At 39.6% G+C, this 16554-nt stretch overlaps 1 protein-coding gene across 1 annotated transcript in view; it reads right to left on the reverse strand.

Annotated features, from left to right (window-relative positions):
* Positions 1-8078: 8078 nt before the first annotated feature.
* pmepa1 (prostate transmembrane protein, androgen induced 1) overlaps positions 8079-16554 on the reverse strand; it is a 33973-nt gene continuing 25497 nt past the window's right edge. The window contains exons 2-5 of the mRNA XM_085354462.1: positions 12632-12786; positions 10074-10127; positions 9607-9962; positions 8079-9219 (exon numbers count right to left, since the gene is read on the reverse strand). Of these exons, the coding sequence (XP_085210588.1) occupies positions 8907-9219; positions 9607-9962; positions 10074-10127; positions 12632-12786 (878 nt within the window). The 3' untranslated portion in view covers positions 8079-8906. The remainder of the gene's footprint in view (positions 9220-9606; positions 9963-10073; positions 10128-12631; positions 12787-16554) is intronic.

Raw genomic sequence — 16554 nt, forward strand, 5'->3', positions numbered from 1 at the left:
ATTGGAAAATTGATCCATGCATTTGTCACTTCAAGGCTGGACAATTGTAACCCCTTCCTATCTTGCTGTTCTAAAAGCCTTCAGTTAATACACAATGCCACAAGAGTACTAACAGGGCCTAACAGAAATGAATGCAGATTTAAGGTACCTCTGCAGTGGTTTCACATTACACAATTTAAATAAAAATTTTTTGAAATGTTTTATCCAAACATTTTTTTAAATTAATTTCAAACATGCACAGGTGAAGCATGTAAATACAGATATGTTCATGTCAAGTCTCACAGTTTTTGAGATCAAGTCTCAAAGCGTGTCTTACTTGTAGACAGGCGTTTCTGAATGTGTGTTATTGCTACTTGTATTACATAAATGTCTGAATAATTGATGACATTGTAAATAATTACAAATGTTTATAGTCTAACCATGCATGGTGGATGCCTTAAAACTGCATTCTTTCTATTGGTCAGCAAGGATCACTTTTCAGGTTGCAAAAAGATATTCAGTTGTGCATTTGGTTTTAAAACATCAAGATGGCAATGACAAAAATGTTCATTTTGAGCCTTCAAGTTAATTTAGGGGCTCAAGTTAATTTGAGGAATGAATGCATATTTTGTTTGTTTACTTGTTTTGTCATGTTTTTGTTTTCTTTATAATGGAGAGTGCAAAAGGCCCGTCGGAGCCACCTCAACAGGCAAGGTGGTCTTCCGCAGGGAATTCTCATCCGCCATCAGGCCTTCCTGGCTTTGGTGATCCTGACACTGGTACTTTTTAAAAACTGAAAACAGACAAACACATTTCCAGCCAAAACACTCAGGGCGCTTTCTGCAGCTTAATTTAAAAGACCCAAATGAAAACCTTAATAGCAAGGATAGTGAATGTAAAACAGCAGAGCACCAAAGTGAGGAAACCCAACCGTTAAACTGTCTTAAAACCTGCACAGGCATTTTATTTACAACATATTTTCACAGTGCCATCATGCAGCAGACACAGCATGTTCAGAGTATCTCACGTTTTTACTAATATGCAAAGTCCAAAAAATAACATTTTTACAAAAAGTCTGACACACTTCCTCCTTTCTGTGCTTTCATGTATTTTCAACAAATACAAACAACACAATCAAAAGGCCTGAGTCTCCCTGGTGGACCAGATCAGTGAACACTGACCCGTTAAACACTAATAACTAGAAATGAAGTAAATCTAACAATCATAACCATGATGTGGCCATTGAGCCTTGAACTCTAATTCAAGTGCGCCATCTGCTGGATAAATATTTACAGCAACTTAACTCTGCAGATGAAAATAAAATGTGTTTCTAGAGTCACACAACATTTAAAAGTTATGATAATTTTTTTGCTAATTTGGATGCCACATGATGACAGTAGGATCATATTTGAGTTTAAATATCACAAAACCAATCATCCATGTTGCAGAGTACCTTCTGTCAGATCAATGCTTCAGCCTGAATCAAAGTACAGTCAACAGATCTGCTGCATGATGCTATCACATCAGCATGGAACAGGAGCTAATCTAAGGGATGTACCAGCAGCTTTTTGAAATGTGCATACAAACCAAATCTTGTATGTGTACAAAGTGTCTGCGCATGTGTGTGTGTGTCTGTGTGGTGGATGAATGAATGTGTGTCAAAGGCTCCTTTCTTGCAAAAACAAAAAAAGGAAAGCCTCCAACAATTACTAAATACAAAATAAATAAGCAGACGAGACTCGGGTGAATTTATAAAACTTTTTATTTGTTTTTTTAAATCGAAGGCTAACTGAAATGTGTCTGATTCATGTTCTGTGACAACAACAATAAACCATTGTCTTGTGTTTGTAACAGAAAAGAAAATAACAACATAGCAAACCCAGCAACACATAGACCATCCAATATAAATTAAAATAAACTGTCTTAATACACAAATAAGCAGTTATTATCACTGAGAATAAGCAGGCCTCTATATAAGTGCATGAGCCATGCTGTGACAGATAACAGATTGAAGTTAAACCCTCAGCTCCATGTTCATTCTTTTTATGAACCTGGTGCTACGTTTGAGTGATGGGAAACCCAGCATTGCAGAGAACAGATCGGAGTTCCCACATTTTTATCTGACATCTGGTCCTGAGTGAAGATTTCACTCCAAAGCTGCTGATTACTTGTGTGCAGTTTTACTTCCCTGGACACAATCGCAGCATTTTATCATGCTTTTCTAAAACATCTGCACCAGCTGCACGTAGGAATCCTTACCAGAACAAACTGGTCTATTGTACAAGCCCCACAGTTTACATGCTTGCAGGATAAAACTCAAGGACAGGTGGAAGACTTCTACAATAGTCACTGCGGTGTAAGATACAGAGGCTTATTTAAATATGAACACATAACATAACTGCGAACAAGAGTGCTTTTGTATACTTTTTCTTCGACATTGTCAGAGGAAAGGCGCCACACAGCACTGATTAAAAGAGCAGAGCAAGCAGAGAAAAATGCGATGATACAGAAATATGAAGGGAGAAAATGGTTTGCTTGTATGCCGTCCGCCAGTCTACTTGTGTTACTTAAATCATCCTTTCTTTTAAAACTGATCAAACATGTAGCAAAAACTGGAGGAAAAAAAAAGATTTTTCCCCAAAATCGAAAACAAAAAGTTCAAGCTTGACTGAACGTTTTTTTCTTTACAGTGGTTTCGTCTTTGGAGATGTCTTAAATAATGTCACATATGAATCTGGACTGTGTGGTGTGTGATTCTTTGCAAGCAGTCAGAAATGTTAAAAGCAAATACTGCGTCTCATTAAATTTCTGAAGAAAAGCATTAATTTCAGCTGTTTTTAGTTATAGTTCCAAACATATAGAGCAGCAATAGCAACAGTAATTTGTTTTCACAAATTTAGCTTCTAATGTCGTGATTATAGAAGTCCAGCTTTACCAGGAAAAAGAAAAGGGAAGAGAAGTTGGAATGATAACATAAAAACAATAGAAGCAACCACACAGGATTTGCAGATATCTGCTTTTCCACATGTTATTTGTTTGTAGTATTTTAAGGACTTTTGGTCCATTTTAGCTTAGAAACACTGACTGTTTTTTTTCCCCTCCATTTTTTTTTCTTGGCCTGACTGGGCTTCCATACGTCACGGCTGTAACGTGTTAAGATTTTGTGCTGTCCGAGGTTTTACGTTGAAAGGCAACAGTAAAGGATTTTTTTAAGTGTAAGTCTCCGATCATGCTGGACACCAGAAGGCACACATCTTGACACTGGGTCGAGTAAGGAGACGCAATGATTAGTGGGTTACGAGGACTAGGTGCTTACATGAAGATTTATACTTGGAACTTATAAGTGCGTGATACAAATGTGCTCAAAAAGGTTCCAATAAAAGGGAACTTTAGCTAGCTTTAACATAAGCTCATCTCAAGGGATGTTGATGGGGATCTGTGGCGTCGATCCCCGCACCAATCGCACCGATTTGCTCTTCAGACAGCTGCACACTGACAACTTTAAACTTTAAAAAAGGGCACTTAAAAGCAGAAGTACATTTTCTTGTATTTACACATCCTCCCCAGAAATCTGCAGTTTTTGTGTGTTAGGTAGTTTTACACTCTCGATGTTTACAAATGAAAAAAAAAAAACAAACACATTTTTTAATGATATGAACTTTTGAATTGAAGTTAAATCTTTTTGTTCTCAAGTGAATAAACATCATCAGCAACAACAACAACAACAACAACAACAACAACAATAAAAAAAACTGACATTTAGCACACTACGTTAAAATATGACTAATATAATCAAAAAGGCAAATAGTAGGTGTATTGCAACGATCTTTGCGGTGTCACTACCAAAAACATCTATCTTCATCACCATCATCATCATCACCAACAGCAACAATCTCATCACCATCATCTATTCATCGTCATCATCTGAGACAGTGTGGCCTGGGATGATTGACAGCCCAAACTAGCCACTCACATTTTGCCTGTCTCAGCGCAGGCAGGCACACTTGTACGACATAGCAACAATAACAAACAACGAACGTTTCCAAGGAGACTCAAAGACCGCTGACCCAGCGGCAGCGAGGGCCGGTTCTGAAAGGAGCTCTGTCATTGGACAGCGGCCATCTCTAGGGAACAGGAAGAGCTCGTTCAGACAGGAAGAGGGAGAGGGAGGGGAGAGGCAATCAAGGTGTGTGAAATAAATGTTTTTGCTACCTTGTGTGGTCCGCAATAACAAAAACCTCAGTGTGTGTGCGTGTGTGTTTATTGTGTGTGTGTGTCTGTGTGTGTGTGAGGCGTTTGGTTCTTCGGTGAGTTTGTTTAGTCTGCTCTGTGTGTGCCTTTATGTGTTTAGTTTTTGTCTAGACAGCTGGAGGTCTTTCCCAGGGCAGGTGGGTGTACATTAATTGCACACACGCACGCACACACATACAGTGATCTCCTAACACTTTCAGTATCTCCACGATGGATTAAAGCAACAAAAACTATGTGATCTGAGCATTGATTGGTTTAATATCTCTCTTTTATGTGACTCAAATCGAACTGAATTTTAAAAAGAAACATAAATAAATAGAATTGAGAGTTAAAGAAAAGCTCACAAACACTGGTGAACAAGTACAACTGCATGTAAACACACCAGTCTTTAGATGTAGGCAGCGCTAGGGTATTAGCAGCTGTGTAGAAATGTGTGATCTGTTCTTCCTGTCAGCCTCCAAATGACTTTTCCCTCTTTCTCCTCCTGTCTTATTTTGTATTGTCAGCCAGCCCGGGTTTTCCCCTGAAATAAGAGATTGATTCTACACATTTTTCCAACTTCCTTATACATTTTTTAAGTTCCTATCACTAATATTTGTGGTCAGAGCCTGGCCAGCCTTCTCATACCCGCTGCAAGCCCTCTGGTGCAGGAAAGGAAACCATTTAAGGAAACAACTCTGTTCAAAAACAAGTATGAAACAGAAAAATAGTTCAAAGTACCTTAGGACTGAGAACCAGGCTGCTAACCTCATTACAAGATCAAAGATTATTATTATTATTATTACAATAATTTTTTTTTAAATGAGCCAATCATCTTTCTTTTGGGGCTACAGAGAGCTACAGACTTAAAAGATGATGGGAGGGCGAATCTTTTTTCTCACTTTTTGTCTTTACTTTTTGAGAGGAATTCAGTGTTTTCAGATTTAGTAGTTTGCCGAGTAATGCTACAAGATATTTTGAAGATCTTTCTAACATCATCAAAGACTTTTCTAATCAGTTAGAAGAGTCTTTTCAATCTGTTTTATGATTTGAAATGTTATAGTTTGCTATAGAACACAAGACTGCATCATTGCGATGATAAAATGACAAGAAACAAGACTAGCATAAACACATCCAATCCATCTATCAAGCTGTAAACGTTTAGTTTGTATCCAGCAACTTAAATAAGAATTTACATTAATATCAAATTTACACAGTTTTCTATGGGGATTTTTTGTGAGACACTCATTTTTGAAGTTTTTGGATGTGGAAATGTCACCGTTCTATTTAATGGAATAGAACTGAATGGCATTTACTATGAAGAGCTCAAAGCACCAAAAATTACATCTGAAATATTCTGCAGCAATGCCTCTTTCAAAAATTGTGAAGCTGTTAATCAAAAAACATCCACCAACATTTTTGTGAGCAGTTTCATGCAGGAAATATCTTCTTCAAACCAAAAGACACCCTCGCACCTGTGCAGCTACCTGATGTTACAGGTCAAATGAGGGACATCCATTCAATCTCCCACCAGCAAGAGCCTTTCATCACACGCACATGGTTGCTTTCTTCTGCACATGGACATTTTTCAAAATTGCGGATCGGTACGAACTAAAGAGTTCCTGCATGAAATGGCTCACTGTAAGGTTTGTGGATTTTTAAATTTTTTATTTTTTGAATAAACAGGTCACAATTTCCGGAAAGAGAAACTGCTGCCGTCTTTTTCACATTTTGGCACTTTAAACACCCCAAGCAGAAATTGCCATTTACTTACATTATATTAAAGAGAACACAGGCATCGCTGTAGCTGATTTCTCCAGAACTGGGCAATTCACACACCAGTTCAACACAATCCAGTTGGATAGGAATGAATACAAAAAAATTGGGAAAATACATAAATTTACCTTTGGGCCAAACTGTCCCTGTAAACAAGGTTTATACTGGGGAACAAGTTCAGCAGATTGAATTCTTTTTATCACGATAGTTGATAGATGCTACTGTGACTCACCATGGAAGGAAAGTACAGACAAAAAATGAAAGATTCACCATATGAGATTATAAAATGTATTGTTTTAGCCTTCAGACTGTCTCTCAGGAGATTTGGCTACAGTTTGGTTCAGTCCCTGAAGAGGGCGCTGTTGCATAAAGGCTGGACACTAGAGGGCGCTGATTTTGTCTGGATCAAGCAGCAGCTTTAAATACAAAAACTACAAATACTGATCAAGTAGCTCAATCAGCTACCTAATGCAACTCTATTAATTCTGCACTCTTAATGAGATGACACAAGACGGGCTGCTATTAACACTCGTGCCACTTTTCAACACTTCAGTGTGTCTAGTTTCAACAACCAGCCTTGTGCTGCATTCAACACTCAAAGAGTTTGAGTCCAAAGCTTAAAAGAATGAGTTTATAAACAAGAAAATTAAAAAATTTCTCCTAATTATAGAATATATTTGTTAAAGTACATGTTCAGCTGGTTTTATGGAGACCTGTGGAAGGATAGTTGAGGATTTAAAGTCCGTATGTCTTAAAGTTCTTCAATCTCAAAATGATAAATAAAGTTGTTTTTTATTCCAGTAAATGTTAAAAGCTTTGGTCCACAACTCTTTGCATCTCTTTAAAAGCGCATCACTAGTAGTTGGAGAATCTAAATCTGAATCTAAAAACCTAAAAGGTTCTACCGTTGTGTTTAAGCTTTATTGGTTGGTTGGTCGGCGCTGGCTGACAGAAGATTGTTGTCTCTTTCCTGGTGCAATAAAGTGCTCAGAGTGGCCTGCAAGAGAGAAAAACTTAGAGAGCAGAGTGTATACATGGGTTGAAAACGTGGGAGAGAATCTATAATTCAAAGGAACCAGAGGTACGTGACCAGAAAATTTGGTCTTTTGGGTGTATGGGTGACCAAAGTGGTGCACAGTCAGTGCATCAGATATTCAGGACCTGCTGGGCGACTGGCTTCCTTCCTGAGTAATACACTACAAGGGGGGTGTCATTGGTTTGTTTTCTCTCTTCTCATCCAATGAATAAAAATATCTGACATTCAAATAAAATAACAGGATTAAAAACTAAGTCTACGACATCCTACTCTAGTTAACATCTATTGTTACATTAGACTGTCTCGATTAGTCCAGACATTTGTTGTGTCTGGTTAACATGAATAAACTCTAATGTGCTTCGCTTGTTTAGTCGAGGTAGTAATAGCCAGCTTTGGGATTGGCTAATGATTCGGCCAATAGGATGAGAGAGAGTTAAGACTTTCTGATTGGACCCACAGGTTGGATGCTGACTTGTGGCTGGCTCGTGGGACTCAGACATTTGCATAAACCAACGATTATTTATTCATTTTTATCAATGGTACAGTAACGGTTAATCCGAGTCCGTTGGGCCAAAGTCAGAACCTCCCCTTACATTTATCATGATAGCAGCTGCTGTGCACCGCTCGGTCTGAGCCTCACTCACCATGTTCTTGCTTCTCTCTTGTTTTTATGCCGCAATAGACAGAGCTCCTTCAAAATAAAAGTCCCAAAAACGTTCCATTGGCGCATACTAAAAAATAGTGCAATTCTTTTCAGCAATTATATAAATAACTTTAAATTCGTGCTTTTCACTCTAGGTTTGCATACATGTGTCTGTATATATGCTCCATGTGTGACGTATATACACGTCAACATGTACGTTGCAAAAGGTGAAAAGTTGGCACCCCAACCGATTACTGATGTTTGTATCTTTTTTTTCTAAAACTAGACAACAAATAAAAAAAAAAAAACACTAAACAAAAGCAACACAAAAAATGTACTCATAGGAATCCATCAAGTATAGAAAAATACCCAAACTTTCCCTACTTTCTGTCTCTTTTCGATCATATTGCGGATTATTCTTTTTTCCGGTGAACAGTCTTGAACTTTGTGCAAGCGTTCTTTAAAAAAAAGAACATACATTTTTTTTAAAAAGGAAAAAAAAGAAACAACCATTTCAGTGGCAACTCCTGCATCGCTTAGGAAATGTAAGGCAGAACTTTTAGCCTTGTGCTACAACTCGCGGAATAAGCGAGTGTGCTAAAATGTCCCAGCGATGTGGCTAAAGCCTGGTGCAGAAGTGGAGTTTTGAATATGGACTAAATGGACAGAAGCAGCGTGGTGGTGGGGGATTATCACATTTAAAAAAAAGAAATCCTACAAATGGAAGAACCAAAAAGATTGTAACATTTCGCCATTTGCTTGGATAGGAATTTTCATGGATGTGTGAATAAGATAAAGAAAAAGTTCAACGGAAAAAACAGACCAAGTAAATATTCATTGTGAAAGGTGATTACGCACATCAGTCTGACAGAAGAGAGATGAGGAGGACTTGTTAAGGGAAAGAATCATCTGCTTCCATCTCATTCCCTTCTAAATCTTCCTCTCTTTTCTGACATCAATGGTTCATCAGAAGACATGAAGTAGGAAGCTGCAGAACAGGATGTGCCAGATGTTCATGCGACTGTGCTCTGCAGGAGCAATGTGGTTCTGGGTTATCTTACCCAGAGAAGCCAGTGGGGAAACTGCAAAACTGACCTGCAACAACTAAAACTAACCAGCTCTTAAACCCTTCAGAGTGGATTTTAACAACTTCGTGACTTTTCATCATTCTCCACTGGTCATTACTCCAGTGGTGAGCAGATGTAATCCCGGTTTTCTCACTGGAAGCAGAGAGCAGCACTGTCACACCTGCTGGGGTTTCTGGGATTTCTCCTTTGTATTCCTTGTGTTCCTGTTGTCCACACTTCCTTGCTGTTGATGCGGAGGTCGGAGCAGGCCTTGTATGAGCGAGGCAGGTGGTGCTTGTGAGGATATCACAGTCCGATTGTTATGGCTGGAGGTTACAGATGTTGGGTGGTAGTAGTGCCCAATCACCTCGCTGTAGGCTGGAGGAGCTCCTTCCACTCGAGAGCCCTGCTTCTGATGCCTGGACAAAGCCTCCTGGGCTTCCAACACACTGATGCCTGAATGGACACTTGGAGGGGGGGCCTGCAGTCTGAGAGCAAAATAAATGAATGAATAAATAACACTGATGAAGACAAGATGATGGCAGATAAAAAATGATTTGTTGTAGGTTTTCAGCTAATCAAATTTCTGCATTTAAAACCTTATAATGCATCATAATTACAGAAAATGAAACATAATTAAACATTAGGCTGTGAAGAGAGGATGTCTAAAGCTCTTAGTCTCTTTCTCCTTTACTGTGCAGTACATCTAGTCACAGTTAGTACAAAGTCGGTACAAAGAACATAAACATTTCTATGACGCCTTTTATAAGCTGGATAAGTCTCTGATAAAAATCCTTAACACAGGAATTAGTCAACACAACGACAAGTGAGTGATCCAAAACACAATAACGGACCACAGACTTGCTCATTGTTACCTGGCCTGCAGACAGGAGTTGGATGGATCGAGAGGGTGGGAGTCGAATACTGTTCGGTTGGGTGGCGCTCTGACCGACTCGCGGTTCAGCTCCATCTGCTGCTCGGGGTCTCTGAGCTGCAGGGTGCAGGGCCCCTGGTACGGCGGGGGCTCCTCTCCATCTGAGAGGGAGATGGTGGGGGGAAGATCGATGAGGCTCTGAGGCAGGTAGGGATAAGTTGGCTGAAAGCGACTCGGGGCGTATGTGTGCTGGAAGCGCTGGGGCTGCAGCGGAGGCTGGGAGTGGCTGTGCTGTACTTCCCGCTGTATATAGGAAGAGCCCCCTCTCTCCGGGGGGTGGGTGTTATACACCTGGTGCTGTGTGAGGAGAGATATTTAATTACTGCTGTGCCTCTAACTAATGTTGGTTTAAATGAATTTTGTACTAAATCAAACTCGAAGACCACCACTGGTTGAAGCAGCACTCACCTCATTTAGACCACTGTTTGTGCCTGTTCCCTCAGAGGACCACAGACTTCCCTCCTGTGTGCAAAAAAGTCAATTTATGTAATTAAATAATAAAAATAATTCTTTAATTTTTTCGCAGTTTGCATCTCTATTAGCAAAGAACAGCAGTAAGCAAAAGAAAATGTGGAGAAGAAGAGCATAAGAATGTCTGCATGGTGTAAACACTCAGTAGGCAGGGAAGCAGGTCTTGTGGTTGGCGCATTAGCCACTCATCTGCTGGCTGACCTCAAACCACATTTAGCACTATTTAAAAGTATAATTTATTCCTCTGATTTGTAATAGTTCAAATTTCAATAAAATTGAGCTGGTTAAGACATAGATACTAGAACGGGAATATACACTGCTGCTAATAATGATTTCAACACCGCTGTGTAATTTTTAGAGATGAGTGGTTGTAACTTCCTGTCATATATTAGTTCTTGTTTTAAACACTGTCACAAAGACTTTCCACTGCGATCGCCTTTCCCCAAACATAGAACATGAGACTTGGTACTGATACACTTCTTATTGTTTGCTCAAACTTTACTGGATGGACGGATGGATGAGTGCGTGTTATTTATTAGAGGACTCTGTTTATATAAACCTGTCTGTGCAAAAGTGTGAAGCTAACTATGATCCCTGCTATTAAAGTATTTTTAAATCTAGGTTATACTGCCTAATACTGTCTTCTCCAGTAAAACGTTGTACCTTTTACCTGTGTTTGACCTTTTCCTACAGTTAATATATGAGCTGTATTGTGTAATGTATGTGCATAATTTGACACTGTAAGCTTCACATTCAGTTAACAAAGTAAAAAAAATTTCTGTGCTCATTTAAAATCAGCAGCACATATAGTTTGGTACAACATTGCCCAACACAAGTATGACTTAAAACGTTGAAATTAAGAGTGTACATGAATCTATAATGGATTGAACAATACTTTGAGCTCAAGCTGATTTTTAGAGGGTGTCTCGATGCCTTCGGTGTCACCGCTTGTAGTGAGGAGAAGACAAAAGTAGTTCTTTGCTTCTTTAAAAAAAAGTCTGAGAGGAACTTTTCCAACTTTTGTAAAAAAAAATATATATATACTCTCTCTGGTGACAGTTTTCTTGCCTGCTTGTCTGGCTGCATGTGTGTCACCATGTCTGTTTGCTAATCCAAATTAACTAGGACACTATGACTCCCCTGAGCTTATAAGGAGCTCTATGTGTGTGTATGTGCATGTTTGTGCTTCATTCTTTACTCATATTTTAAACTGAAACTGAAGCCACACAGATACACACACAGACAGTGATTCAGTGGAATGTGATTCAGGCAGCACTAGTGAAGTCATATGTTTGAGGAAGCCTCAGGTGTAAGTCGGTGCGTGTTCTTCAAATAGACATCGGCAAGTCGCCATGGCCCTTAATGAAGAAATGAGTCAGTGCATTAGCGTTAGCCTGCAGCACAGTTTAATCACTGTGATCACATGCGGCCAGTTGGCACGCCTCTGAAACTGCTTTTATTGTGAAACTGTCTGAAACAGATGCTAACTTCCTCCAGGAAGTCTGTTTATAAAGATGAATGACTGTAACTATAAAAGGTCAGCGTGGTTGAGGGGTTTGTTATATGTTTTATCTATTTGTCTTTATAAATCATTTCGTTCATTTTTCATATATTTCTTTAACTCTCTCTCTCTCTCTTTCTTCCTACATATATCTTGTTCATAACCTTGCAAAGTTGGATAGCTTTACTGGAAAATAAAATTTCACCTGTCGAGACACTAACTTTATTCCATGTCTTAAACAGACTGTGCTATTTTATTTCTTCAATTAATGAATTCATGTATCTTACATAATATCTGCCACCATTTACAACTTTTCATTTTCTGTTTGCTCCACATATTCAAACCGACTTTATCTGTCTCTGACACAGAAACACGTGTATGTTTAAGCTATGTAAAGGCACTATGGAAAAATGAGCGGTGTAGTGATGCAGTAGGTAAGCAAAGTTGTCACTCATCTCACCAATCTGAGCCATGGTCTGAGTAACTCTCATCACTCAGGCGACTCACACATGGACTCTATACTCTGACCGAGCCCTTTGCACTACTTTCAAGCACTTTGTTCTCCAATGTCTGCCTTTCTACTGTTTTGTAAATGTTTCTCCTGCTTGTTATTTATTCCTCCTGTCTTATCATTTATATTTAATTCCTGCACAAAGCACCCATAATTTCATTGTACATGTACAATGACAATAAAGGGCTATTCTATTCTATTCTATTCTATTCTATTCTATAGTCTGGATACAAGTGCACATTTTGGTGTATTGAGGTTGAATAAAATGAATTTCTTTGAAATGAAAGAAAACAGTGAACTACAGGCCTTAAAATACATTTTCTCTTCTTTGCTCGGTGTGTCAGAACTGTGTTACCTTTTTAGCAGCAACATGTATGTAAACCCAACTGAATAAAAAGTCTTGCACACATAATGAATGAGCTACTGTAACTGCATAGCTTGGGCAACACATCATCATGCAGTCCTGGCATAAGTCTGACTTACGTTGGCCAGTGGCAGGTGTCTCCTGCGTGTAGGGGTGTGCCTGGAGAGAAGGGAGCGTGCTGATAGGCGGTAGTGGTTGAGAAGACAGGTGATGACCACCACCATCACCATCATGACTATTACGATCACCAGAATCTGGACGAACTCCAGCTGGGCTGCAGTGACAGAGAAACAAAGACTGACATAAGTACGAGTCTCAAGAAAGCAGAAAACAGTCCTCTGTGGCTCTTTGTACAATAACCCTGATGATGGTACAGTCACATTAACACCGTTAGGTCAGGCCTTGCAAGGACATGAAAAGTGTATGATGACATCTGCCTATTTTGCATTATATTTGAAGATCTAATATTTCTATTTATTTATTTATTGGAAAATTCAATCATTGTCAGAGACTTTTTAGATGGCCAAAGGCCTCATCCCCTGTATAGTTGCCTCAGATAACATAATCACCATCCTCTTATTACGTTTTAGGGCAATAACAGATCACGGCTCTCTAGTTTCATTCCAAGCAACAAAAAATACACATTTCAAAAGTTCAGGGCTTTCACAGAAACAAAACACTGTTGTACATCCTGATTTAGTTATTCAACTGAAATACTAATGATAATAATAACAAAATAACTCATGGCTGGATTTGAAAAATAGTATTGTCCATTTAATCATTGGGGATGTTGGTAGTTGAGGTCAAACAACATGGAGAGAGCTAAAGTACATAAAACAGTATTGCAACATATACCCAATAATTACTGTGTAAAATATATGAGTTCATCATCTTTTTTGGTTTTTTAGTACTACTTGGAGTGCTTCATCACATTCGTGGTTAAAAATGACTTCAACAAATACAAAAACACACATTTAAAGCAGGCTGGTATAATTGATGTTATTAGAAGGAAAAACAGAGAAAGATATAGTCTTCATGTCAGGTCAGGGTGTTTCACACACACACACACACACACACACACACACACACACACACACACACACACACACACACACAGCCAGCCAGCCGAGGCCAGGCTGACAGACAGGGCCACCTTTGTTGAGAGACAGCCTGCTTTAAATACCCCTTAACCCTGCTCCACCTCCCCCATCATCAGCACTGCCATTATCCACACACACAGAAACGGAGGCTTTTTTCTCACACTTTGTTTTTGTTTTGTTTTTTTCACAGGGAGCAGGCAGAGGTCAGGGCCAAGTCAGACACAAGAGCATAAAGTAACTAGCAGACAACAAACCAACCCTCCCCCGCACACCCCCTGCCCACACACACTGCATTCTGTTTTTCTCACAGTCCACACCGGTTCTCACAGTCTTGAGTTCCTCTTACCAGTAAACCATCACAGAAGATGAAGAAGTATAGAGTCAGATGACTCCTGTATCGCTGGATTCATTCACGTATTACTTTTTATCACATTTATTTATATTAGCTCACAGGCTACACTGACATATTAAAGCAAAAAAAGAAAGTTTCAGAGATGCGCAGAACTGTTTGATAGAGAAGCAGAGTTTTAAAGAATCAATAGAAGTGAACAGCCAAAGTTAAAACATATACTAGTTTCTGGGAACTAAGCACCAGTTTTTTAACAAAACAAATCGAACATTTTATTTTAACCATGATTAAAAGCATCATTCTTCCCCTTCTGTTAGGCACTTATGCTTAGCACGTATGGTCTATATCAGCGGTCCCCAACCTTTTTTGCACCACGGACCGGTTTATGCCCGACATTATTTTCACGGACCGGGCTTAAGGTGTGGCGGATAAATACAACAAAATGAAACTAGTACCGGTACCGAAAAAAAAGAAGATTTATTCATAACACACCTGAAAAGACCCAGGAAAACCGAGTTAACGATAAAAACGATAACAAAATAATGCTGAAAACCGATAAAAAACCCTGAAAACCATACATTTCACACCTGAGCCTCAACTATCGCGGCCCGGCACCAAACGACTCATGGACCGGTACTGGTCCGAGGCCCATGGGTTGGGGACCGCTGGTCTATATACACAAGAGGACCCCAAAGAACTTCAGGGAACGTGGTCAGAAGACCACTTAGGACAAACTTCTGTAAGACTTGCAGCTGCAGACTTCCTGGGATTAAAAGGATTTCCACAACAAGATAACCCAAAGTTGGCTGAGATGATGCATTTAAATGCCATTTCACTTGACCAACTGTCCAAATTTCCAAGATTTTTAATATGCAGTGACGCACATAGTAAACCTGCAAACTCCCACATGTAAGAAAAACTTTAATTGACAATTTAGATATATACATATGTAACTATCTACAACTATCTGAAAATATGCTGATTCGCATGCATTTAAAAGGAAAAATGAACTTAAAGACTAAAGCGTGCTTGCTTAAAAATAAATCAGACTCTAGTGCATACAAAGGAATCTGATAACATCCATCTTTTCATCTCAGATAAGAAACTCACCGCACAACTGTGTCTGAACACAGTTGTCATGGTTGTGACTCTGTGATGAAGGTTGCATAGTCTCGTCACTCAACAAGCCTCACAAAAAAAAAGGTTGATTTCCAGAGGACAGATCCCGAAGATCTGCTACTGAGGGAAAAGGAAGAAACCAACGCTAAACCAAAACAACAAAAATAAAAGAAAGTAAAACAAAACTTTCCAAGCTTCATATCCCGTGGATGCTCCAACACCATGTGTGTCCTCACCGGCCGTCACACACACTCTGAGCCTGGAGTAAGCTTTGTCTGCAACTTTTTCTCACACACATTCCCACACTGTCCAGACACACACAGGCGCACATATCGAGGAAACAGCTGACCAGACCCTTTCTTCTGCCCTCCCTCGCCACCAAAACCCAATAGCTGTGAACAAAAGGGGTCAGTGTGAGGGAGGAGGGGAGGCAGAGAAAGAGACAGAGGGAGAGGGGAGAGAAAAAGAGGGGGAGTGGTGGGAGCGTCTGGGAGAGGAGACAGATGGGTCAGTGGGATGGAGAGAATAATGATGAGATAGAGAGAGAGACATGGAGAAGGGAGGGGGAGCTGAGTTTGAAGTTTGAACTTCTCTGCTCATTAGGACATTCAAACACTGAGGCAATTAAACTCTTACAAGCAGAATACAATAGTTAGTACTGACTGCTTCATCACTGAAAGGATCGTTGTGGTCTGGTATGGTCTGTCATGGCACGGTATGGTGCGGCAGGGGTCAAGAACAAGAGCGCAGCTTTTTAAATATTATATGAAGAGATCGTGTATGAAATGATTCCCTGCAAATGTTGTAATTCATCCCTCTTTGACTCTCAAATCTATTTTTCTGGTGTACAGATGCAAAATATGGAAAATTGTGTCACCGTCCATAAATATCCAGACCTAAATTTAGCTGTAAGGCAACACCATCCCTCCAGGACAAAGCCCAATATGTTGTCTCCCACAAAATAACACTTTTATCCAAAATGCTAAGAAAACTAAGCAAAAGGCAAACCATGAGAATATTTAACCTCACACTAATGAAGCCCCTTTTCCCTCATATTACTTGGAAAATGTTATAATAATTTTTTTTTTTAAATTACCAGCCAATGTCAGGGGTTGTGGGGCCTAATTACATAAGTGGATTCAAGTGGATTGGACCCACATGTACAGTCGTGGTTTTTCGGTCCATCACAGAAGATCAGCTACTGTCACGTCTGCATCTTCTCTCTGTCTCTAAGTTCTTTGGGCAGAAACCAGAGCACCTGGATGTAACCCACACATCCACAGGGTGAACTCGGAAAGCCAGGTTGGTCCGAACCCAGGATCGTTCTTGGTATGAGGTGACATTGCTAACCACTGCACTACCATGCAGCCCTGTTACATAACGTCAGAGTTCCTGTTGACGTTGTGAATGCAGAAAAGACGGCTTGGAAGGTTTATAGTTACCAAAGAGGCCACTGTGCTGTGTACGGTATGTT

The sequence above is a fragment of the Diplotaxodon limnothrissa genome, linkage group LG5, assembly GCF_057381915.1.
Source record: "Diplotaxodon limnothrissa isolate DT_005_m linkage group LG5, D_limnothrissa_male_GT1.1, whole genome shotgun sequence".
NCBI classification, from domain to species: domain Eukaryota; kingdom Metazoa; phylum Chordata; class Actinopteri; order Cichliformes; family Cichlidae; genus Diplotaxodon; species Diplotaxodon limnothrissa.